At 34.5% G+C, this 26,367-nt stretch overlaps 1 protein-coding gene across 1 annotated transcript; it reads left to right on the forward strand.

Annotated features, from left to right (window-relative positions):
- Nucleotides 1–1,049: 1,049 nt before the first annotated feature.
- Nucleotides 1,050–24,435, forward strand: LOC134241297 (arrestin domain-containing protein 3-like). Its single transcript, XM_062723364.1, has 8 exons — nucleotides 1,050–1,129; nucleotides 2,463–2,598; nucleotides 7,903–8,049; nucleotides 10,712–10,935; nucleotides 11,131–11,310; nucleotides 11,867–12,046; nucleotides 14,292–14,493; nucleotides 24,275–24,435. Exons 2-8 carry the CDS (start codon nucleotides 2,481–2,483, stop codon nucleotides 24,433–24,435), a joined length of 1,212 nt encoding a protein of 403 aa, XP_062579348.1. The 5' UTR covers nucleotides 1,050–1,129; nucleotides 2,463–2,480.
- The last annotated feature ends 1,932 nt before the right edge of the window (nucleotides 24,436–26,367 follow it).

Raw genomic sequence — 26,367 nt, forward strand, 5'->3', positions numbered from 1 at the left:
TTTGCAGCCCTTCACCGGCAATGGTGACGTCTCCATATCAGTGAAATATTCTGGAGAGGGACGTTAAACAGTACACAATCAATCCTGTCTGGGTTTTTTTTTTTGTTTGTCTGTTGTCAGCTTTAACATTCGATATAGCTTTTGAACCATGAGAGATAAAGACTTCTTATTTATGGGATGAAATGCCATAGAGGAGTAAGCATTCACTCTCGACCGGTCACATCGACCAAGTGCTCCTTGTCACAATTTAACAAGTGCTCTGTGGTCATTTTCTAAGGAAAAATAAAAAAAAAAAAGAATAGTAATAAATTTGACTACATTTTATTAAAATTTCATTTTAAATTTGATTTGAGAAGAAAGGAGAAAATTTAAGAACATATAAGATAAAGTAAACAAATCACTTTTGGGGTAATATTAAGGTTTTCAAAAATGAGATCAATTATTTTAAAAGAAATATCAAAACCCCACAAACAATACAAATTTGTGAACAGGACATAAAATACAGAACCCCAAAATTCTAAAGATGGGATCAGCTGTCAAGGAGGAGTAAGCATCTCCCGACAGCTAGTCACACAAAAGAGATAAGTTGAGGTTACATGGATTAAAAAATCGACAACGGGTGAAAACTAAACTACAATCACTATATAATTCCTCATATTTCACCCTGGTTTTGTTGATCTATTAAATATATTTAAATCTATCCAAAAAAGTTAATTGGTCTAATGACAGTACGTATATATTGCAGAACAAACTGATGATTTCTGATATTTTTTTTGTTGTGATTCTTTAGCTGTTCCATTAAACATAATATTGTTAGTGTCTTTATTGTTAGATATATGAATAGACAATATACCAAGGGAACTAAAACCTCCAATGTCAATGTTCATAATATTTTAAGGAAATTTTAACGGCAGAGCGTATAGAACGTACATACATTGCAGGTCTTCCTTTTTCGTTTTAATTTCGTTTTAAGTGGTTTCTCTTTCTTATGATGTGCGTACTTTTGTACGCTCCTATTTGACTTTGGCGGAAGTTTATATGACCCTACCTTTGTCCAACACTTAAGAATAGAGATTCCCAGTGAAATCTTTCACTATAAACAGATAGACGGAAGTGTACATGTTATAAGGTATTTATTTATTTATTTTAAGCCTGATAAATCACCCGGTACCAGTTGTACTTTTAGTATGTCATTTCAGTTGTGAAAAGTAGTATAGTTTGTTAATTCTTTCAATGTTATTTTGATTAAAACATTCTGATTATATACACAAGTACTCTGAAGTTGACATTAAAAAGGTGCTTGAGTTTCTGATGGACAACTTATCTATATACATGTATATATGTTTTTTGGAGACCGGGTCTTCCTACAATTTATTAGAATTCTCATGGGTACCAATTGTGCCCCTTTATTATCAGGCCTATTTTTGTATTCATATGAAGCAGCATTTGTGCAAAATCGTATGTGTGAAAAGAAAAAAAACCTGTGGCCTTCAACTCGACATCTAGATATATCGACAACGTAATGTCAATAGACAATGGTTATTTCCATTCTTATTTTAATTCGATTTATCCCGGTGAGCTTGAAATAAAAGATCTGAGACATCTGCTTCTGATATTTGGATATTTTTCTTGAAAAAAATGTTAATGGACATCTAACAATCAAGCTCTATGATAAACGTAAATACTTATTTAACTTTTCAATCGTCAACTTGCCTTACTTATCAACTGAGGGATGAGCTTTAATTGAGGGAAGAAGGTACGCGAAGTATTTGGGAATTTTCTTTTTTCTGCTTTCAGAGTCTCAGGACATTCACCATCCTCCAAATTGAAGGGTACGCGATGTGATGTGGACATTTCTAGTTATCTCTGCCTCATTAATTTCTGAGACTATCGACGACTCTGTTCGGTCCAGAATCTTCTCAAGTATTCTACCTCTGCAGTTTTGCCATTTCAAATGTCTTTGATCAACATCAGTATCTTTTCACAAGGACTGAAATTTGACCATTATCATCTATCATCATAATTTTTTTCTGGTTCTGCTGGTTTTCAGCACTTTCCATTCAAAGCAACATATAGTCTTCTTCACTATACTGCCAATTGCGATAATCTCTTCTTGTTGATTTCTTCACTTCCCTATTTCCCTCTTCAAGGTAGCGTCTCTTTGAGGCTTTTCTTGAATTGATCATGGGCTACATGACTTCAAATACGTGAAATAAGCCTGGAAAACGTCAGATATTTCGGACTAAGACAAATACCAAGCACATAAGAAAGTGAATCCTCAATAAATATATATAAATAGCCAAAAAGAACTTCGCATATATGGATCTTTAAATGATTTATGCTTTTCTGTGTATCAATTTCAATCAAAGTAACAAGGATATCTGAAATATTCATTTTATATAAGCATTCATTAATTAATTTATGATCATATCACACGTTTAGTTACAAGTTTATAATTTTAGAATTTTGGATTTTGTGACATGGGGAAGTTAAAAGCCTTCTTCATTGAGCTTGAAAATTCCGATGGCGTTTTCTCTCCAGGGCAGACCATAAATGGAAAACTTGTTATTGAACTGAATGAAGAGATGAAAATGAGGGGTAATATATATGTAGCATTTCTAGATTTTTTTTACTTATCATTACAATATGTTTATGTTTTATTTACATTATTTACGTTGTCTTTAAGCTTTTGCCTAATCAAATAAAACATTTTCCAATTCGTATAAGATAATTTTTAAAAACAACAAAATGCAAAATCTTTGAGAAGACTTAAGCAAAAAGGATAATTACAATTATTGTTTCTCTTATATTTAATTGTAATAATTTCGATGATCAGATCACTTGCATGTTTACTGATATTTTATATAAAACCCAATTAGTTGAAAGTGTGAATAATGCAAATTTTGTAGTACCTCGTACATGTATTTATTTGATCAAATGTTTTGAATGCAATATAGGCCAATATGTATATAGAAATTTCTCCACAGTCCATGTGGTATGCCTAAATATAGGGGTTATCTTATATTTTATTTTAAACCATTTAGTTGAAAATAATTACAAAATTATTTTCATATAAATCCCCTTTAAATATATATTACAAATATAGTATATATGCGTGAAATACTTCTCGAATCTGACGTAAAACAACAATCAATCAGTCGACAGAAAATTGATATTCAGAATTTTTAGCTCTACTGGTCAGAGACCAGAAGAGCTTATGCGATAGTAATGCGTCCGTCGTCCGTCCGTCTGTCTGTCTGTCCGTCCGTCTGTCTGTCCGTCTGTCTGTCTGTCTGTCTGTCTGTAAACAATTTTTCAAAATGCTACTCCTCCTACAGTTTTGGTCCGATTTCAACATAACTTGGCACACAAGTAGACTACACTAAGATACATAATTTTATGCATCGGTTTTTGATTTCGATGAACGGTGTTGCCGTGGTTACTAAAAATAGAAATTTCTGTGAAATTCTTTCAAAATGCTACTCCTCCTACAGTTTTGGTCCAATTTCAATATAACTTGGCGCAAAAGTAGACTACACTAAGATACATAATTCTGTGCATCGGGTTTTGATTTCGATGAACGGTGTTGCCGTGGTTTCTAAAAATAGAAATTTCTGTGAAATTCTTTCAAAATGCTACTCCTCCTACAGTTTTGGTCCAATTTCAATATTACTTGGCACACAAGTAGACTACACTAAAATACATAATTCTGTGCATCGGTTTTTGATTTCGATGAATGGTGTTGCCGTGGTTACTAAAAATAGAAATTTCTTTAAAATTCTTTCAAAATGCTACTCCTCCGACAGATTTGGTCCGATTTCAGTATAACTTGGCACACAAGTAGACTACACTAAGATACATAATTCTGTACATCGGTTTTTGATTTCGATAAACGGTGTTGCCGTGGTTACTAAAAATAGAAATTTCTGTGAAATTCTTTCAAAATGCTACTCCTCCTACAGTTTTGGTCTGATTTTGATATAACTTGGCAAACAAGTAGACTACACTAAGATACATAATTCTGTGCATCGGTTTTTGATTTCAATGAACAATGTTGCCCATGGTTACTAAAAATAGAAATTTCTGTGAAATTCTTTCAAAATGCTACTCCTCCTGCAGTTTTGGTCTGATTTCAGTATAACTTGGCACACAAGTAGACTATACTATGATACATAATTCTATGCATTGGTTTTTATTTTGATGAGTGGCAAGGATCATTTTTCCATTTATTGCTGATTTAAAGTCTCAAGTCCCAACTGCTACTTTTCTCTTCCTTTGTTTTAAGTATAAACCAGTAGAGCTACAGTCTCGACAGAAACTTCTGGTTAATTGTAGGGTTGAACTCAAAGAATTTCATTTTTAATTTTTTATTTAAATCCTATAATTATTTTGCCGAGAGAATTTTCTCGGAAATCTTTTCATTCAATGATCTATTTTTTTTTTATCTTTCATTTATAAGAGCTATCTAAATACTTAATTCACAGACTTCATTCTGAACACTTAATTCACCAACTGAATTGAGTTTCGTAATTTAAAATTATAGGCAACTGCATGCCTTGTTCGCTCATGTGCCACGCATTCTCAATTTATAGTGCCAAATCGATCTTGGGAAAAGTCAAAAAATTAATGAACTGAAATTAAGACTTTTATACGTCATTTGAAACATGAAAGTGTATAGTTATTAAAAATCGCAATTTGATTTACATACTTCATGCTGTGTTTTGTTGGCCTCCTTCGAAATAAAAGCGGTTGGAGGGCTAATTTTACACCAAGATATTTACGTCATGTTGAAAAGCCATATTTGGAAACGAAAGAATTTTTTTTTTAAATACAAAATCAATATAATACACATCAAATTTTGTTAACTATAAACATTTATGAAACCGCTTAAGCACATTTGTAAAAGGGGTGTAGAATCTTTGATTCAATTATTAGTAAATATAAAACGGACATAATTTTCATTTAAATGAAATTATTTTCTTTTTATTTTGACATGTTTTATCACACCCGATGATAACCTTAATAATGACAATATTCCCTAAAATGCTACATTAATTGATTCTTTATTAATCTGCTCAGAGAAACGCACATTATTTAGAATATAAGAGGGTTAAATATTTCACCATTACCTGCAGCTGATTACGAAGTGTTTGTTAAATATAACGTAAATATCGCACATAGATATCATACAAAAATAAAAGTATATTCGGGGGAGAATGATTATATTATTTCAAATTATTGAATTTTATGAATTTTCTTATCTGTGCTCTTTACAAAGGGTTGAACTGAAAATTCAAGTTATTATGATTTATCTATAGAGGACTCATGTAATTCATCCCCCTTTCCACCATTTAATCTGTTGATTATTTCAAATGCAGCCACGTAGCATCGTTTTTGAAAGTGGGGGAGGGGGGGGGGGGTAGCCAGAGAATTTTTTTTACTTACCTGAAAAGTTGACAAGGCAACAAATAGGGGGGGGGGGGTGAGAAAACTTGCTCAAAACCGAAAATCCTAGAGGGGGAGGCGAACTTTTTTCAATGCCAACTACTTTCAGTACCAATTAATAAATAAATTTTCCGTACATCACTATTAGTGGGGGTGGGGGCAATTAGCCTTTCATTGAACATTTACTATAGTTGAAGTAAGGTTGGAGAAAAAAGTGGGGGGGGGGAGGGTGGGCCTGCCCCCCCCCCCCCCCACAACCGTTGCTACATGTCTGAAATGGTTAATTGTTTGTGAAAACTTTATCGTCAAATCTCAAAAATAAAACAAAGATCGCCCACCACCCTGAAAAGGTTTGTCAATAAAATTTATAGTTGCATATCACATGTGCTCTACAGAGCAACATACATTCTACGTTCATATAACGTAATTTTCAGTACCATTCAAGCATAGACGCATACCTTCTAAGTTATATGTCTAAGCAACAATTCAAATGGGAAAAATTAGGTGCACAATTTTATACATGTTAATATATGTATTTCTTGCAAAGCAACAACAATGGAAATGGATTCAATTTCAACCAGTTTCTTGACACCCAACACCCACAGCCGTCTTTCGTTTTTTTACCTGATGTATCCCCCCCCCCCCCCCCCCCTCTCCACTGCATGCAACGCAGCGCCTATTTTCTGGAATTAAATTTCCTAAAAAAAAATGATATTTCTTTCTTCAAAAATTTTTTTTCTTCAGCTTGGTATACAATTCAGGTGTATATAATAACCATTTTTTTACGTTGACGGTACACTATCAGTTCAAACAAACAGCAAAATACAGACTTGAAGAAAGTTTTGTTTCAGATTTACGTTCCGAATGATAACGTGTATTACACTTGAAACTATGCAATATTAACCAATTGCTCAAAATGGAAAGATTCAATCATTAAACCACAATTCTACTTGTGAATAATATTATGTCAGTTCAATTTTCAAATCACATGGATGCACAAGATATTGAGTAAAAATGTTCACCTTTGCATGGGTACTTCCATTTGCATTTCTGCACTCTTGTTACAGAAAAAATGACATTTTAAGAAACAGTGTATATTTCTTCATGTTCTTAGTATTTACATCATAAAGATTCTCTCGCAAATCTGTTCAAACAGCTTTAGAACCTAACCCGCTTTTTCCTCCAATCAGCAGTTACTAAATTTTCTATTAAGTTGATCTCTTAATTGTTAAGATTTTATGTCTATGCAGTAACTCCGCGGGCTGACTAATTAGCCAATGAAAAAGTGCGATTAGGTTCTAAGTAAGTTAGATCATATTAAGTAAAATTTTAGTGGTTAAGAAGGGGGCTCGGTCGCTTCGCTCCCTCCGCCCCTTCTTAACCACTAAAATTTTACTTAATATGATCTAACTATTACTTAGAAATTAATACTTATTTACTTTAAAACATGGTAACGTAAATATCGGTAACGCAAATTATATCTTTCTGAGATTTATCGTAACTTTTAATGGCATTGTTCAATTATTTCACTGTTAATTAAAGGCATATTCTAGTGCTTGAGTGTAAGGCAATTTGACTCATAGGGAACAGTGTAGTTCTCTTACTTAATTTGTGAATAGATACTAACACGTAAATATCGTTGAGTTTTTTAACCATTGGACTTATAAGAAAAGGAGGGCTATTGTTCATAAATACAGATAAACAGTGTCCTTTTTACCATTCCATGCAATAGAAAGGGTGTTCATGATGTTAAAAAGTTACAACTTAGTTCTTCTGAGTCAGTTTATCAATCCTTCCAGTCCTTTTGAATTTCCAAAAAGAAAAGTAATAATTTTGCGGTGACATCAAAATTTGATAGATATATTAGATTTTTTTAAAATTTGTGACACGCATATGTGTGAAGGGTGTGATATTCAGAAAATATAATTCAAATGTAGGACAATCTTACTAAGAAAAAGATATGTAAATTATTTAAAACTTCTTTCCAGTAACGTAAATATCGATTTCTGGTATAAAATGTGATTTTCTCCCAAGACAATCATTCAAGCTACAACAAACAATTGTTGTATTTTAATCAACAACTAACAATGGTTCATATGACTGGCAGAAAATAAAATTTATTTGAAATATTATATTACTTAAAACACGGTACATTATTTAAAGCGAATTGAGACTATAAATTAAGAATGCGTGCGCATAGAAAAACAGTGTTATTTTAATATTCACCTTAAATTCACCCAGCATAGCATATTAAACTTGGTTGAATAATGTAGGAACGTGAGATCGAATGATGACCGACAAAATGGCGGACATGATAAAATAAATTGACTGACTTAAATCACCTCATGGAAACTAATCTGTAAGATTTGCATGATAAAGACATCCTGTAGTTGTGACATATTTTGGCAAAGGTGTGTAGTTAGTTGTCATAATTGAAATCTTCCAATTTTATTTCAGAAATAAGATGGACAATCAAGGGACTAGCGTATGTTCACTGGTCAGAATCAAAAACTACCGGAACAGGAGGTAACAGCAGGACGGAAACCGTATATTACACTGCGACTGAGAACTACTTCGACTACACCGAGCCTGTGTTTGGACGAGGTAGTATAGAAGTTTGGCAGCTAGTTTCGTTTAAAAGACCAAAAAAAAAAAAAAAATTTAACTGACTTGCAGGCTTAAAAAAAAACCCAGAAGTCTCTGTCGAGACTGAAGCTCTACTGGTTTGTACTTATAGCAAAGGAAGAGAAAAGTACTTAAGCAGTTGGGAATTGAAACTTTTCTACAGCAATAAATAGAATAATGATCCTTGATTAAGTCTCTTTATGTTCTTAGTGTAGTCTACTTGTATGCCACATTATATTATATTATTTTTATCATTTATTCCCAGCTCTCTGATTGGCTCAAACTTGATCACATGATTTAGTATATAACAGCATAAAGACTTGAGTTACTATTTATAGAATCTGAAATGCATATCGACTTGAGGTTTCTTAAAATGGAGATAATTTCCGTGAAACAAAATAGTACTGTATTCAATCAAAGCTAATACAATGTATGATTTGATGTTTCTAGAAAAAAAATATTTATTTCAACTTTTACTAACTTTTTTTCAATGTTCTGTATTTGATGAGACAAAAGAAGGCATTGGATTAGGATTACTTCATATTAATTAAAACATATTCGATATGTGTGTCAAATATTGATACAAAACTTAATCAAATAAATGAAGTATTCTGAATAAGTAAATCGTCTAAATCACTCCATCAATATAAAGGAAACGCATTTACATTAAACGGTGTAATTTATTTTGATCTCTAGTCTCTAATTGTTAAAGGGAGAAAACTTTTCCAATTATTTTCATAATTTGTTTTGTTAATCTATGTAAAAAATAATATAACAAATGTAGCCCTTTAATTCGGTCAATCCATAGATATATCGACTTCACAGAAAAGCATATCGACCTCGCACTTCGTGCTCGGTCGATATGCTTTTCTGTGAAGTCGATATATCTATGGATTGACCTCATCAAAGGGCTATATTTATATAATAATCACACTAAAACTGTATTTGGAGTAGCATTTTGAGAGTATTTAACAGAAATTTCTATTTTTAGTAACCACGGCAACACCGTTCATTGAAGTGAAAAACTGATACACAGAATTATGTATCTTAGTGTAGTCTACTTGTGTGCCAAGTTATACTGAAATCAGACCAAAACTGTACGAGGAGTAGCATTTTGAAAAAATTGTTTACAGACGGACAGACAGACAGACAGACAGACGGACGGACGACGGACGCATTACTATCGCATAAGCTCTTCTGGTCTCTGACCAGTAGAGCTAAAAATCAATTTTCTGCTTTTGTTTAAATACATTTGTTTATTAGCGCAAATATATATAATTCACAAAATATATCCAAATATTTTCAAAAATTCTTTTCAAAGAAATTCACTTTTGTCATATAAATGGATGTTCATTCCACAGGGGCCTGTAACATACTGTATTTGAATTTACGTAATCACTATATGTATACAAAAAGATTTTTGTATATATATAGTGAATACGTAAAATCAAAAACAGTATGTTACCGGCCCCTGTGGTCAAAACATGGTGAGAACAAAATACTATAGTTTCTAATTTGGACTCAACTTTGAATTGTGGTGTTTGAAAGGAAATAAAGTATTTTTTCAAAGATAACAAGGGATACCACAGATGAAATAACATGAAATAAGGCATCAATGGTTGTCGATTTATATGTCATATTGAAAGGGGGTGAGCTTCAATAATAGCATGAGCAAGCCAGGGTTATCCGTTTCGATCGATCAGTCAAAGAAATCCACAAATGTTTACGAAATGTTAATTCTTACACTCTGCACGAAGACAAAAATACTTCTTTCTTTCTTTAGAAATGTTTGTTTTATAATACGCGATCTTTTTATATTTAGACAAATTGTTAAAATCTTTTTACCATATCTTTCCAAAAGTTTGAACCTACACCCTAAACCCCTTCTCAGTAAAGTGTGAATTTTTAGTTTGGACAAGTTTCCTATTTGGGCTTGTTACTGTTAGAGACTTTTAGGTCAGTTGTTCATTCCCCCACCCCAACCTTACCCCTATCAAATACGACACTACGTGCCTGTCTGTTGAACATAATGATCTAAATGTTACAGAAATATCCTTCTCAAACACAAATTAATACACATAATATTTTTTTGATAAAAATATCTAAGGGTACTTGGAAACATTGTAGTCTATAGCAGAACCGTGAGATAAGGGATACTCAAAAGACTAACATGTATTTTCGATTAAACCCTTATAAAATTGCTCTGAAGAATTGGAATATGAAAACAATTTAACAAGATGATACAGATGGTGATGCCTTGCATGGTTATTCAATAAAATTCTCATTTTTAATTATTTGTTGAACTTTTGTTGTTAAAAAAGGATGGGCTGCCAACATGAACCTATTCAAAGAAACCTCTATCTGCTTCGTTTCCTGGGCCGAAACGTCCCTCCTTAGACAACCTGGTGGATCTGGGCTCCCCCGAACCCACCATATTGATAATTTTTTTCAAAACCTACAACTAGTTGAGCGTAATGTCCTGTACTTTAACCTATATCTTTTGGTATTGCACCATCTGGTACATGCATATGTTTTGGAGCATTGCTTGTCCTGCTGTAGAAACTTTAAAGATTTGTAACAATAAATATTATAGTATTTGAATTTGTGTCTTAATCTACATCTTAATAACTTAATATGTTAGGAGTGGAGATGGGTGACAAAAACTGTTTGCCCGCGGGACAGCACGTATTTCCATTCGCCTTCTCCCTGCCCCAAAATATCCCATCGTCCTTTGAGGGTGGTGTTGGTTACGTCAGATACACTATCAAAGGAACCATTGACAAGCCCTGGAAGTTTGATCATACCACGAAGAGGCCTTTCACTGTTATTACCTCGTTAGATTTGAACACACAGCCAACTGCATCGGTACGTATTGTTTATTCTTTTTATGTAAGTTGTTTTATCAAGTTTAATTAAAAGAGCACCAGAATCAAACATTGGATAGAAATATAAAATCCTATTTTATTCATTTTTATTTTTTTAAATATTTCTCTTGAAATGAAGGAAATTTTAACTTAATATGTTTGGTTGCATAATTGATATATTACTTTTATTTTACAGCATTCACATCAAAACGTGGATATTAAATACCTATGTTGTTTGTGCTGCAAGTCAGGACCTATTATGGGGCTATTAAAGCTGGATAGATCCGGATATGTCCCTGGTGAAGCAATATATTTCAATGCTGAAGTACAAAACATGACCACCAGAGTCTGTAAAATTCTGGCCAAACTATACATGGTCAGTAAAAGATTGATTTATTTATGGTTGTTTTATGTCCTGTTCGAGAATTTTTTCACTCATATAGACACGTCACGATATATCGATGAAGGGCTTCAAATTCAAACCTTCACTCGGCACTCAAAGCATTGAGCAGTGAGGATTTTTTTTTATCAGGTCAACTCCTGTCGTGACCCGGGGTCTCGGCTTTTAAGGTCTCATCCGAAGAACCACAACATTCATTTCATATTTTGTGCCGAGCGAAGGAACAACATTTAATTAGTTGATTGATTTTGTCTTCATTATTTTGTACTTTAATTGTCTATCTATATTTAAATTTCACTGGAAACCATTTTCTCTCATTTATTTTTAAACTAATAATGCTTTAATAATGAAACAAAAAAAGTAAATACTAGAAAATACAAAGCGCCTTCAATTTTTGGGAGAAAAATGAAACCGAGAGGCTTTTCCCCATGACTTGCACTTTTACTTTTTTTAGTGTTTTTTTATGTGCAATATTTATTTTGAATGATTTTTTAAATAAAATGTCCACAGAATTCAATCGTTTACTTTTTAGACAACTGTATTTCATACTGCAAAAAAATCAAAAACAACACATTCTGAGGTAGCGAAAGTTGTTTATCAGGACATACGACCTGGCGATACCGAAACCTGGTCTGGACGGCTCATTGTCCCCCCATTACCCCCATCTCATCTCCAGGGATGTAGGATTATCGACCCCACTTACTACTTAGAGGTACATATAAATGTTTTGAGGAATATATATCAATCTGAGGAATAAATCATATTTTCTGTTCTAAATTTATCATAAGTAATGATTATAAACAAATGTATTCCTATGGCTGATCTTGGACTTTTGCGAGGAGCGCTGGCTTTTACAGTTGACGGCTTACTTTTACACGAGCGAAACGTACGAAAGCTCTTAATCGATAAAAATATTTAGCTCAACATTTAATTCAGCGAAAATAACGGGGTATTCCAATGCACATTATAAGTTATTATTGGAGAAAACGACAACTACCCTACGCTCAACTCCCGGCCTCAAATATACCTTAGTTACACCATACAATGAAGCGCATTGAAGTGGTAAAATTTTCCACTTGGGTGAAACGTTCTGAGTCATGTTTTGAACGTCAATTGTAAGAAAACGACACGCCCATTTCTTTAGAAACGAAAAAGAATATTCGTCATAGTGTTTACGGGCACCCCACTTTCCGCGACAAGCAACATGAGTGACACTAAAATGAAGATCTTTAAATAAGAAAGATTTATAAATAGAGTTGCCGCTTCTGTAAAACATGCATTGCAACAAATTTGTACATAATTATGATTTTATCATGTTTATTGGAGTTAGCATGTAATATATGTATCAGTCGAACACGTGTTTACTCGGTGTTTATGTAGACCGTCAATTTGATTGGCTATTATATTTAAAGAATACCTGTTCTGCAGGTATTCGATTGAATCATTTGACCGATTTTTCCTTTTTAAAGAAATGGGCGTGTCTAAAGATAACTCAAAACGTTTCATCCAAACGGAAAATTTTACCACTTTAATGCGCTTCATTGTATCTATTACCACTAGAAAGGTCTTATTATCTATCATCACGTCTGAAACCTCCGTACATGATACAGGTAAACCGTTACCTGTAAAACTCAGTGCTTCTCGCAAAAGTCTATTTAGCTATACAATAAAATCCAATCCAAGCCTTTACTTTTACTATATAATATTGTTTTCTTTTGAATACAAGAATTGTAAATCTACATCTTGTGTCCGTCTTTATTTCTACATTTCTCTCTCTTATACAAAAGTAGATATCCAGTGGATATAAATATAATGATACTTAAAGGCAGATATTTTTTACCGGGTAGTAAATTCCAGGTGATTGAGGGGCTTATTTTGTATACAGGTGAGAATGCATTGGCGTGGTTGGTAGTCTATCTGTGGTCGTCTGTCTCCTAATCCCTATGCACAGGAAGTGATTTAATACACAACAGAATACTCAAGAAGTAAAACTTCACCCGTGTTTGGAATTTTGAGACAATTTCAAATTAGAACTAAAACGTTGTAAATAAAGTTTTTTCTCAATAATCTATATTATTTTTTTTCAATGTTCGGAAACACCCCTTCCCATTAAAAAATATTATGATATCAAAACTATGAATTCACAAAATTAAACTTAAATTATATAGGATTGTTATGCTGTTAGTATTTATGTTAATTTATCCCCCCCCCCCCAAAAAAAAATAAACCCACTTCAGTAACAAATGAATTAGACTTTATTCCTTCATCCCCAGGATCCCATCCATCAAATGAAAAGAAAGAACTGCATGGATTAACTATATTTCATTAAAAAGTATTTAGGTTTATCCTAATCTTCAAAAGGCTTTGTCACCAAGAAACATGTTAAAAAAGATTGCTTGTAAATTCTTATCCGAATAACAAAGAAAACTACTTTTATCACCAACAAACATGCTAAAAAAAATTGCTTGTAAATTCTTACATGAATAACAAAGAAAACTACGATAAGTGACCCATGATTCTGCAGCTCCAAACTTTATAAATAACATTTCCACTAAATTGTTTATATCGAAATTTCATTTGAAGAAAAAAAAGGTTTTATGTACCAAAGTTGAAAAATGAATATCATGCATATAATGAAGAATATATAATACGTACAAATACTACAGGTATTTTTTTTAGATTCATATATTATTAAGCTAAAATGTTTAATTTCTCTAATACCATTTAAACATCAAAGGATCAAAAGTTAATTTGAAGGTCCCATGGAGTGCCAAACAATGTGTACAGGGTACACAGAGGGACTACATTTGTAGTACTAGTACGTAGATGTAAATAGGTGCCAATTAAGTTCTAATATCCAATTAAGCATAAACTGCAGCTAGTAAATAATATTATATTAATATTTACAATAAAATGATATTATTTTACCATTTTTGCTGATGTTTTTTTCTGCATAGTTAATTGTTGACCCCTCTGGACCAGCCTTTGACCTTCATGTACCTGTGTTGGTCATCATTGGTACAATACCTCTATATTCGGTAGTGGAGCAGTACCGAACACTACACGGATTCTCGGCCCCTGAGCAGCCAGAATTGCCTCCGACCCATACAGCAACCCCTGTTACCACAAATGTTGGAGCAGCTCCCACGACAAATTTGCGTGAGTGAAATGAATGCTTTTAGAGAGCAATTCAAGTTTTAAAAAAAATCTGTTATAATAAATCATGGCACTTGGGTAAACGAAAATCCTATTTGATTAAAAATATATTAACAAAACCAAAGAAAAAGTATAAGATGACTCATTAATTAATTTCTTGGTAATCTTGGTGACTTTTTTCGCATAGTAATTGACCCTTGATTTCTTCAGCGATATCTCCAACAATAGCATTGTGACACTGAGCTTGTTTTCCAAAACATTGAAAAGATGTCATTCATGCAGGTGACCAATTGTTTTTGTCCGTAGGTCTCGTCTGTCCTACTTTTGAACATTTTCTTTTGCTTTCACATGTTTCAGGAAGCTGAGAATCAGAAAATATGCAGAACTTTTTTAAACCAAAATTTCGTGTCCTCAAATTGATTCACGCCATGCGCCCATGCTAAGTTGGTCATATATTAAGTATTTCAAATACATCCGTACATAGTATATCCTTTATTAAAAAACCCTCATCTTTAGTGATTAGCATGTCGAAGCAAATCATGTGTATGATACTGTGACGTGCAACGCGCCCGAGCTTGGAGTTTGGTGATATGGCGTGTATCACCAGGCGTTATACTCAGGTTCGTTAACCTGTTAAATCAGATTTTTGTTGACCAAATATTCAATATGTACAATTATAATACAAGAAAACAATGAAATTCTTCTTGATTGGACAACCACTAACTGTGATCAACGGGTGTCTCCTGCAAGCAATTAAATTTCTTCTGGTCCTGCTACCACAAAAGTACTGTCTCCTGACACTTCTCAACATTTATCTTTGGTAAGCCACCTCTCTCCAAAACCTAGAAGCTGCCTCATTCAGGTCTTACGTGTGTTGCTTTAGTTTGAAGCTGTTTATCCCCCGCAACCATCTGCCTTAATCAGGTCTTACAACAGTATGTAGAAAAATAAACTAGCCAAAGTTTATTAACTCCGTCAACATAGAGGTCTCAAAAGCACTATAATACGGCTTGAATTATCCTAGTGCATTTTCAGTACATAGGCAGATTCAAACTACTGAAATGATCTTAGAATTTACAATTTTTAGTGTTTCGAAAATTAAACAAAAACGTATGTCTTACGTTTTATTCGAAAGTAAACAACAACCATTTCCGTTTCGCTACCCTCCTCTCAAGATTATATGCGTCCTGCAAATGACTTACTATTTACATTATTTACATCTATGTTAATGTATAATACTGTTAGAAGCCTGACAATTAGTGACATCTCCCTAATATAATACATAGTCTTCCGTCCACTGTGGTTTTCTCCTGCTTCTAAAAGGGGTGTCGTCTCCATCAAAATAGTTACTCGACTCTTGTTCTTCCTCTGGTCCATCACCTAGAGGTTCAGGGTCATCCACTGGGTCTGTTTTTCATCATCAGAGGTTTCACCTTGCAAAATCTGAGGGTACCGACGACGCATTCTGACGACATGTATGACTTGCGGTTTTCCACCACGTCCACAGTCAATCTTGTAGGTAAGATCTGTCATCACTGATAGTACCTTGTAAGGACCCCGCCAGTATCTGGTAAAATTTGGCGAGCAACCTGCCTTCAGAATAGACTTGGCAGCCTGGTGCACGTTTCTGCCATGACAATTTTTGGACGTGATGCTTCTTTTGTCTAACTATTGCAGCTTTTATGTTCTCTCCGACATGTTTGTGTGCAGTTTCCATAGTTTCTTTTAATTTCCATCCCCATTTGTCTTCTGGAATGTGTTGCACTGAACTGGGCTTTTCAATCATGATATCAAGCGTTGTTGACACTTCCCTTCCCAGCATCAGGTACTAGAAATTGGGAGTGAAGCCAGTTGTTTCGTGAACGGAAGCCCTGTAAGCCATCATTACAAGTGGTGAGTGCTAGTAACAGTCTGAATGATGGTCGTTCACGTAAGCGCTTCACATAGTTACTATAGTCTTGTTAAAACGCTCTACTATTCCAACACTTTGTGGATGGTAGGGGCTGGTCCGTGTTTTCTCGATTCGGAGAACCTGACACATTTCCTCAAACAGCACACTCTCGTATTGTCGGCCTTGGTCAGAGTAAATAACTGATGGCACACCGAACCGGGCAATAACTTGTTCAACAATACGCTTTGCCACTGTCTTGGCCTCTGTATTAGACATTGGGAAAGATTTGGTCCATTTTCGTAACATAGTCCGATACCACCAATAATTTTATGTATTTATTGCCATTCACTGTCATTGGTAGTTCTCTCAGGATATCCGTGGCAATCCTGTCCATGGGTAAACCACTTTCAACCAATTCCATTCTCTTCATTTGAGGACCCCTCCTCTCACAACATTTCTCACAACCTACTATCTGCTTGCAAACCGGACCAATAGAACTTGTGTCTTATTCGAGCTAGTGTCTTACTCACGCCAAGATCTGCTGCTGTCCTCACATCATGACAGAACTCGAATATTGTCCATCATTGGTTCCTTGGAACAATAACCTGCAAACATATGGTCTTTCCATCTTCCTCTTCAAATCTGGACAGGAATGGATCGTCATCACCTTTCTTTAATCCACTGGCATGGGATATGGCTCTTACTTCATCTCGCATGTCACTTTCCAATTCGTTTTCCCAGTTTGGATCAAAACGACACTGGCGACATGGCACAATACTCAATGCGTCTGCATTGCTGTGTTGTGTAAAGGGTAGGTATTGTATCTCGATACTGTATGTACAGAGGATTGTGTAATGCAGTACCTGTGCTCACACCCTGTCAACATCCAATCTGCATAAGCAACAACCCTCTCTTGACCATCAATCGTTTGTGATAGGACTGCGCCTATAGACACATTGCTGGCATCAGTGTCTAAAATAAAGGGATGAGAGAAATCTGGATGGCTTAGTACTGGAGTGTTGGTCAGCTTATGTCTAAGGGTGTCGAATGCCTCTCGACCTTTCTCTGTCAGCGTGTGTAAGCATTCTGCAATGCTTGAGAAATCTTTGATGAACCTCCTGTAATAACTACATAGCCCAAGAAATGAGTGTACCTCAGTGGCATTTGAAGGTATTGGTCATTGTTATACTGCAGTTGTTTTGTCCGGGTCAGTCGCTACACCTTCCTCTGATACTACATTATAATATTTAAATATTTCCAAAGTAAGTCATAGCAGCAGTTCCTGGCTTTGAGTTTATAGCCTGCTTTTTGCAGTCTGTCAAATACCTTTCTGAGGTGTGACATTTCCTCAAAAGTCTTGCCCGTCATCCAGGTAAACAAGACAGATATCCCAGTGAAGACCTGCCAAGACACGTTCCATTGGACGCTCAAATGTTGCAGGAGCACAACATAAGTTCGTCACACAGTAAACATTTCCGTAGACAACGAGAAGAATATTGGATTAGAAAACTAGGGACAGCCTTTCCCTATGGAATAATGACAATGTCGATAGTGTTTGGAAAACTTTCCAGTCCACAGTGTAATTATGTAAATGTGATGGGACCGTTTAATCATACACAGAGATGTAAGCGTAGTCATGGGCATCGGTCTTACAATAAACCTGTAATACACGGTGTCTCTATTAATGCATTACAACCTTATGTAAATCAACAGTTGGGTTTACATCATATTCGAACCAAGCTTTACTATGTCAATTTGAAACTTGTAAATAGTCTTCTTGAAAAGGTCAAGGAAAGTCCCAATTTTTGATTCCTCGACACCAGACTCGGATCTGTGATTATGGATATTGCAAATCATAGGCTTTTTAAACCCGCACATTTTACAGAAGATAATGCAGTAAAAAAATCCGTCTTTTTCTTAAACTTTAATATGCCAATTAAGGAATTGACGCTGTTAATATAATTAATATTCTTAATCACAAAAGGGTCTAGTCTTGTATTCCTCCATATTTCAAGTTAAAGACTACACCTTGTATTTTCTACAAATATACATCGACCATTGCTTCCAAACTTTTCAATTACGAAATAACTTAACATGACCTGGATATCGAGTATCTGGATATCGAGTATTTTTCGTCGCCCTATAATTATTGTGCTGCTGGACACGTTATTGCAGGTGACATAAATATTGTTAATAATATAGAGACCTTAGAACACTTATTTTAAAAATTCCTAAATATAGGGAACCCCGATCCTTCAACTGGCGTCGGAATTTCATAAATATTATGGGTTCTGTTGAAGATTACACCCGACAATGGGCCAGATATGAAAAAGAAGACGTTAACACCTTGTCGAAATGGATTAAATGTATCAGGTCAATGTTAAAATCGCATATTAAAAGATTGAAGGGCAATATGAAAACCATTTATCCGTATGTATTCAATAATTCAGAAGTGAAAAAAGAATTAGATAGATTAAATGATCAGTACGTACTGGTCCCTGCTGATGACAAAGTAACATTGTGTTCATTTGAAATGCTCATTAGATAAATTGTATTTTAGAAGAACTTGGATTTATGTCTACAAGTGGTAATCCAACTTACACTCATAGTTCCCTTTCTAAGGAACAAATTCTTCAAAATCATATGTCAGTTTTGAATATTTTAATATCCCGAAGAACCAAAATGATATATTGCGGGTTACAGTAAATGTTCAACCAAGCCTCTTTCTTTACTCCTCTCTAAGATATTGACAGTAGGGAAGGAAAAACTTCAAGAGTATTGTGCGACAATATACATGTATTCAAGAAGTGGTGTGAATCAGATGTGGATACTCAAAAATTCCAAAGTACTTTTGAACGATTTGAAATCACACGATTTTACCAAAATATATATAAAAATTTATACTTTATATATATATATATATATATATATATATATATATATATATATATATATATATATATATATATATATGGTCAATTGCAAAATTATTTTGTTAAAACACATTCTCATTGCACACACATATTCTCAGAGGTTGACATAAAAAAGCTGCCTCTGATTGACAATATCTATGTGGTTTTTTGAGACCAGGTCTTCCAACAATCTATTGGAATTCCCATGGGTACCAATTGGGCTCCGTTATTAGCAGACCTATTTTTGTATTCATTTGAAGCAGACTTTGTGCAAAAGCTTATGCGTGAAAAGAAGAAAACACTTGCTGTGGCCTTCAACAATATACATGTATTCAAGAAGTGGTTTGAATCAGATGTAATTTCCAAAAATTCCAAAGATATATTTGAACAATTGGAATCACAAGATTTTACTAAAATCATTAGCTTAAAAACTTACGACTTTTCAAATTAATACACAATCTTTCCCCAAGATAAATTACAGTCCAGGCTTTTTGATGTCATTGACAGCTGCTTTTTCAATAGAACTCGTAAATTTACCTACTTGGTCATTTGCAAAATTATTTTGTTAAAACACATTCTCATTGCACACACATGTACTCAGAGGTTGACATAAAAAAGCTGCTTCTGATTGACAGTATCTATGTGGTCTTTTGAGACCAGGTCTTCTAACAATCTTTTGGAATTCCCATGGGTACCAATTGGGCTACGTTATTAGCAGACCTATTTTTGTATTCATTTGAAGCAGACTTTGTGCAAAATCTTATGCGTGAAAAGAAGAAAACACTTGCTGTGATCCATCTTAACAATTAGAAATGTCGACGTGGTATTGTCAAGTCACAATGGTAATTTCCATTCCTATGTCGATACGATATATCCTGGTGAGCTTGAGATAAAAGATACCACAGAGTCTGACATATATGTTTATACTTCTATTATTTTTCGTGTGAAAAAGACGATGATGGCATAGCAACAAAATGGATTTAACTTCTAACAACCAAATCACGTTATAAAAGTGATGACTTAACAACCTTTTTGTCGTCAACCACTCTGACTTCACTGATGCAGTCCAATATACCTTCATCACCTGCACACGGCATGAACAATTTCTAAACGAGATAAATTATTGTCAAACAAGTTGATGAAACAAGAAGTTCTTTGTTTGATAAAATGACCTTGTCAGCAATTACAATTTATCATTAAGTCAAATGCTGACTGACGTTTTTCATACTAATTGTTCGTCCATTATTTATACACTGATTTGACAACAGAATTTCCCGTTATTTCCCGATCATGACAAGGAGCACAAGGCATGTGTGATATCTGTAATAACAGCAGCAGGGTGCTCATTTCAACATTAAGTGCACCCGATCCCACAGACAGCTGATGTTTAGCTAAAATCCTCTGGTTAACCTTCAGCAGCTTTGGCTTTTATTTTATTTTATTATACATTGTAAGGACGTACAGTGTAATTTTCCACTTGTGGGAATTATAATTGCACAGAGATGTATATGTCAATTTCTGTTTCATCTAGGGTAGAAAATTCAGTTGATCTACGGATTTCTTTGACATCTGTTTGCTTTGTACTACATTTATATCCCTTTTTATATTAATTGTGTTCACTTGGACAAATTTCCAGCTTTGGAAAATTTGTGACCGCGTACATAGCGTAAATTAATACCAACGGACAATGGTTTGCCTCTCACTTGTTACAGTATATTTTATTTTTGTTCTATGGACTTTAATATTGAATACTGTTCGTTATCTCCATATCCTTCAAAAGCTGCTTCTTTTTTACTCTCTGGCTCGATTATGGCATCTCGGTTACCTGACTTCATTATTTTGAGTACGAGATTGTTTGATATGCGGAGATCCACGATCTACCACTCTAAATGACTTCTATTCTGCACATCAAAGGGGTATGCGTCCAAATTGTATAGCCATTTAACTCTGCGGTAATCAATGCATTGACTCAAATGAATGTCTTCATTCTTTTAGGTTAGCACAATCTGTTTGACCATGGGCTCTTTGAAGGGATCACACCATGTATATCATTTAGCTGCTTGGCAAGTCAACCTCACTGATTGTCTTGTCCACGCAGTGATGCTAACTGGACCTCTCCTTGTTGGCACAACAGCACAAGCCTCAAAATGTGATTTTAGTCAAGAGGATGATTTCATTGTGATGGCTTGATTAATATACGAGGGTTGTTCGATATGTATTGTAACATTGAATATCTAAAAATCATTGTATTTATAGTTGTACATACTTTTTTAAGTGAGCATTTCAAAATCAATTTTAATATCTAATCCATTTCTGAAATTAATACCCAATTTTAAGATGAAATCGCTAAATTTGCGTCTCGCTAAAATTTCCACTTATACGGTATTCTGAATATCCACAATAACAGCAGTAGTGTGCTCTACCATACCCTCAATATTAGTGTTAAGTCCGCCTTACCCTTGACAGACAGCTCACTTCCGTTGGTAACTAAAATCCTCTGCTTAACCTTCTGCAGCTTTGGCCTGATGTTCTCTGCAAATTTATTATACATTGCTAAGGACAACAGTGTAAATATTACCCTTGTGTCAACCAGGAATTAGCTTGGATACCTTGCACAGAGATGTATATGTAGATGCCTGTTTCATCTAGGGAAGAACCAACTTCAGTTGATCCACTAGGACAGACTTTCTTTGACATCTATTTGCTTTGTACTGCCCTGCTTAATCCCTTTTTATCTTTTGAATCATTGTGTTCACTTTCATGGGGTCTCCTCTTCAGCTTTGGGCAATTGCGTTTCATGTGGCCGTCCTTGTTTCATTCATAACAACACTCACTTGTTTGTCATAGGTTTTACTGACTTCATTCATGTCTCAAGACTGTTCTGGCTAACTTCACCAGATGAGTGTTCTGTTTCCAATACTCTAAAAATGGCCTATTGCTTTTTGGTTTCTACTCTCTGCTCGATTATAAGCCTCGAATTCAACGGTTAGCCGGATGGCTTCATTCAGGTTTTGAGGACGAGATTGTTTGATATGCGGAGCCTCATCTCTGAATCTACCAAGGCATCTATGAATGCATCTTTGGCCAGAATTCCTCGCACATCACATCTGGTATTGATCAGATGCTCTTTGTCTTCGTTCTTTTAGCTGATCACGATACAGATCTGTTTTGTTAGGATGGGAGAGTTTCTTCTCAAGGGATCTAACATGTGGATCAGTGTCTTATAGTGCTGACCAGTATCGCTTGGCAAGTCAACTAACACTGATTGTGCTTGTCCACGCAGTGATACAGCTAAGTAAAGACCTTTCTTATCTTCTGGCCAGCATTTACAACAGCACAAGCCTCAAAATGTGATTTGTAGTCAAGCCATAAATTGATTCCATCATATGTGATGGCTTGCTTGATTACTCGGTATATGGTCTGTCTTGGCATTATCTGTCCCTATTGACTGCATGCCTCTGTGGTTTTGGCGTGTCACATAGATGACCCGTCACAATGTCTTAAACCCAGCACGTGGTGTATAGCTTGCTCTGCCTTCATCTGGAAATCTAACTTTAGGCCGTGCGCCGTACTCGTCAAATGACACATCTCCTGACATACCGCCGGTTGATAATATCAGTAATGCGTGTCGCATATCTAGACTCTTGGCTTGCCGCATTTGTCTGACCACCTTGGCTGGTTGGCTTTCTCATCCTACTTAAGAGCTTCTCCACCCGCCCTATAGTTTCTGACACTTTCTTATACGAATCCAATGGTCAACAAAATACCGACGTAATGTAACGTGCAACGCTACCGAGCTTGTTGTTTGGTGACATGGCTTGTATCACCAGGTGTTACACTCAGGTTTGTTAACCTGTTAAATCAGGTTTTGTTGACCAAATATTCAATATGTACAATTATAATACAACAAATCAATGGAATTCTTCTTGATTGGACAACCACTAACTGTGATCAATGGGTGTCTCCCTCAAGCAAATTTCTTCTGGTTCTGCCATTACAAAAGTACTGTCTCTTGGCACTTCCCCACATTTATCTGTGGTAAGGCAGCTACAAAGTGTACACGTATTTGGTTTGGGAAAGAGGAAGACTTTTTCGTATGAACCCTGACTTCCTCCCTAAAAAGATTTTTACCTCATATAAAAAAATCGGGCTTTTTGATACATGTAACCCATAACGGCTGGGACTTGACATATGTTCCAGATTTGTAAGGAAGAAATCTGTCATTGAAAAAATACTTCTTATGGTACACGTGCAGCACAGCTCTGTAGTACGCAGATTTTTTTTTTCGGAAGTCCCCCTCCACCTACATGTAAAACAGTTGCTATATTCCTCTATCAAGCTGTATTTGAATTGCTGTACATCTATATCAAAATATTTTGCAAGCCTTGATATACAAAACTAATTCGGTGAAGACTTGTTCCATCTTTTTTTTAAGCTAGAACTAGTCGTTGAATAGTTTTCAATTCAAGTTAAGTTATCTATATACTGCAAGTTCTTCCTACTTTTTAAAATGTTTGTGCCATAGAATCAATGTTTAGTTTGTATATAAAAGCATATGTATAAGACAGAAATCCGCCAATGAATATTTAAATACGATAATTATGCATATTCAAAAGCGAGATTTGTTAATGCATATTCTATTTCGAATAGGGCGAGTTATTCTATCACATAAGGTCTCTGGTTAGTACAACTTAAAAATAAAAGGACAAGTGAATAATTCAAACCCAACATGGGGATAATTTAGTAATGTATGGAAATCTAAGATAATATATAATTTAATATTACAGCTATGATTAAAACGGATTAACCTGAACGTCTAGGACAAATTGGATAAATATTGTAATATCAATACTAACATCATCAGGGTTCATGCACAGGGGCATCTTATCCACTCTGTTCTCTACTTCACATATGTGAAGTAGAGAACAGAGTGGATAAGATGCCCCTGTGGTTCATGGCTTTTTTAAAAATCTTTTTACAGCACCACCAAGCTACAGTGAGTGCGTGTTTGGTAAAACTAACATCCGAGAAGAAAGCGACTCCGAGCATACAAAAGGACAAATGGACTTCGCTCCAGCTTACGTATACAGGGTGTTTCACAATATATGTCACACATCTAAATGGGCACAATTTGAATATTGAGCATGATAACAAAAATACCAAAAAACTATAGGAAAGCAAATAGATCTAAAATTATGATATTGCAAAGTATCGGGGAAATTATAATATACCATGAAGTAACTGATGATATAATCAGTGATCTCATAATGTCTGCTTCTCTCAAAATGGAGTACAACTTGCAGCAAAACTTTGTTGTAAACTTTAATTATAAGAACGATGTTCTGAATATTGTACATGGTGTGATGATGAAAAATATTCAGACCACAAATTGTTGTCTAGTTTTCATATATTAAGAATAATAAGAGAGTTTGAACTAAATTTTAATGTTTAGATGAAAGACAGCTAAATCCTCCTCCCCCCCTCCCCCCCCCTCCAAAAAAAAAATTAAAAAGAGATGAGAACAATATTAAAGTGAAATCAATCATTGAGAAAACCTCATGAAAGTTGGATCTGAGTTTAGGAAAATGGATTGTAACAATGCCGGTAAGTGCATCAAGTGTATTTAGAAATCTTAAATTTGAGTTGTTTGTCTGCATACAGGATTTCAGCATTTAAAGCCAGTTGACTTTCAGAGCTGGTTCAAGTTTGCAAGACTGACTGAAAGGAAGAGCGAAAGAAGTGGGCACCAATTAACACATGCCGGTAGTTCTGAAACACACATTTATTTATATGCAAATAAATAAAAAAGATATGTATTTTGAGGGTTCTAAAAAGCCAGATATAAAACAAGAAAAGTCTCAAGTATCCTGTGAAAGTTACAAAACAGTGGTCAGAAATTTCCATGCATTAGTCTCATAAGTTTTTAAGGATGTAATGTTGGGAAACACTAGGAAAATAATGTTTAAGGATTTGTTGCCATAGTAACTGAAGTGGAGAATGTTGGGTACTTCTGACCCAAGAAAATAATTTTGAATTTATGCTGATTAAAATGATATATAAAATGTATTTGTAGCTTTAGTTGTCATTTATCAATCTGTCTTTAGATGTGTGACATATATTGTGAAACACCCTGTATTATCAGGATTTGTCCAAGTAAAAGCTGTTTTAAGCAATTGTCTGAAACAAAATTGTGTAGTTTGTTTAACTTACATGTATCATGTGTTTATTTGGATTAAGTATATTTATTAACGTTCTTTAATGAGAATTATTTTATTATTATATCACTACAATATTTTCATGACAGTCAATCTTCAAGCAGCTGAATTTCAATATTTTACAGTCATTGTTTTTTTTCAATTGTTTAGTGCTTCTTTTTTCCTTTACGTGATTGTGCAAGCAATCTGATAAATTCATATCACAAAAGGTCAAAAAAGATAATAGTAATCTAATAACGAAGCTTACGATAAACATTATAGCATAACTTTTCAATCGTCCCCTTGCCTTACTTATGTAGCAATATACTGTCATAACCTGCATAATTATGTAGTTTATTACTCGCTGTTCATTCAATATGCAAAAGCATCAGTGATCTGTGTATGAACAATTTCGTAAACGAGACAAGCTACTGACGAACCGGTTGATGAAACAAGACTTTCAACAGTTTCGTTTATAAATATCATCATTTCGCAAGATTGAGGTCAACATTGTCAGCAAATACAATCTATCATTAATTCAAATGCAGACTAACTTTTTTCATACTAATTGTTAGTCTACTATTTAGACATTGAATTGTCTGCGAATTTTTTTCGTAATTTCCCCGTTTCCTGATCATGAGAAGGAGCATGTTTTAAAATCATCCACAAAGCAAGTAATTTTTTTTTTGAAGAATGCTTTTTAAAAAAGTAATTATCTTATAAATAAATTGTTAAAAATAAATTATAATTGAGATCCATTTTCCTTGAGATAGAGTGTATATGATATCAAAATGATCAAAAAGGGTAATTTCATCATCCGAATGATTGATTGAAAGGTTTAAAAATCATATGTTTTTATGAAATCAAGTTGACTTTTGAA

Source organism: Saccostrea cucullata, unplaced genomic scaffold (assembly GCF_032062105.1).
Source record: "Saccostrea cucullata isolate Sc308-1 unplaced genomic scaffold, CSIRO_AGI_Scuc_v1 ctg222, whole genome shotgun sequence".
NCBI classification, from domain to species: Eukaryota; Metazoa; Mollusca; class Bivalvia; order Ostreida; family Ostreidae; genus Saccostrea; species Saccostrea cuccullata.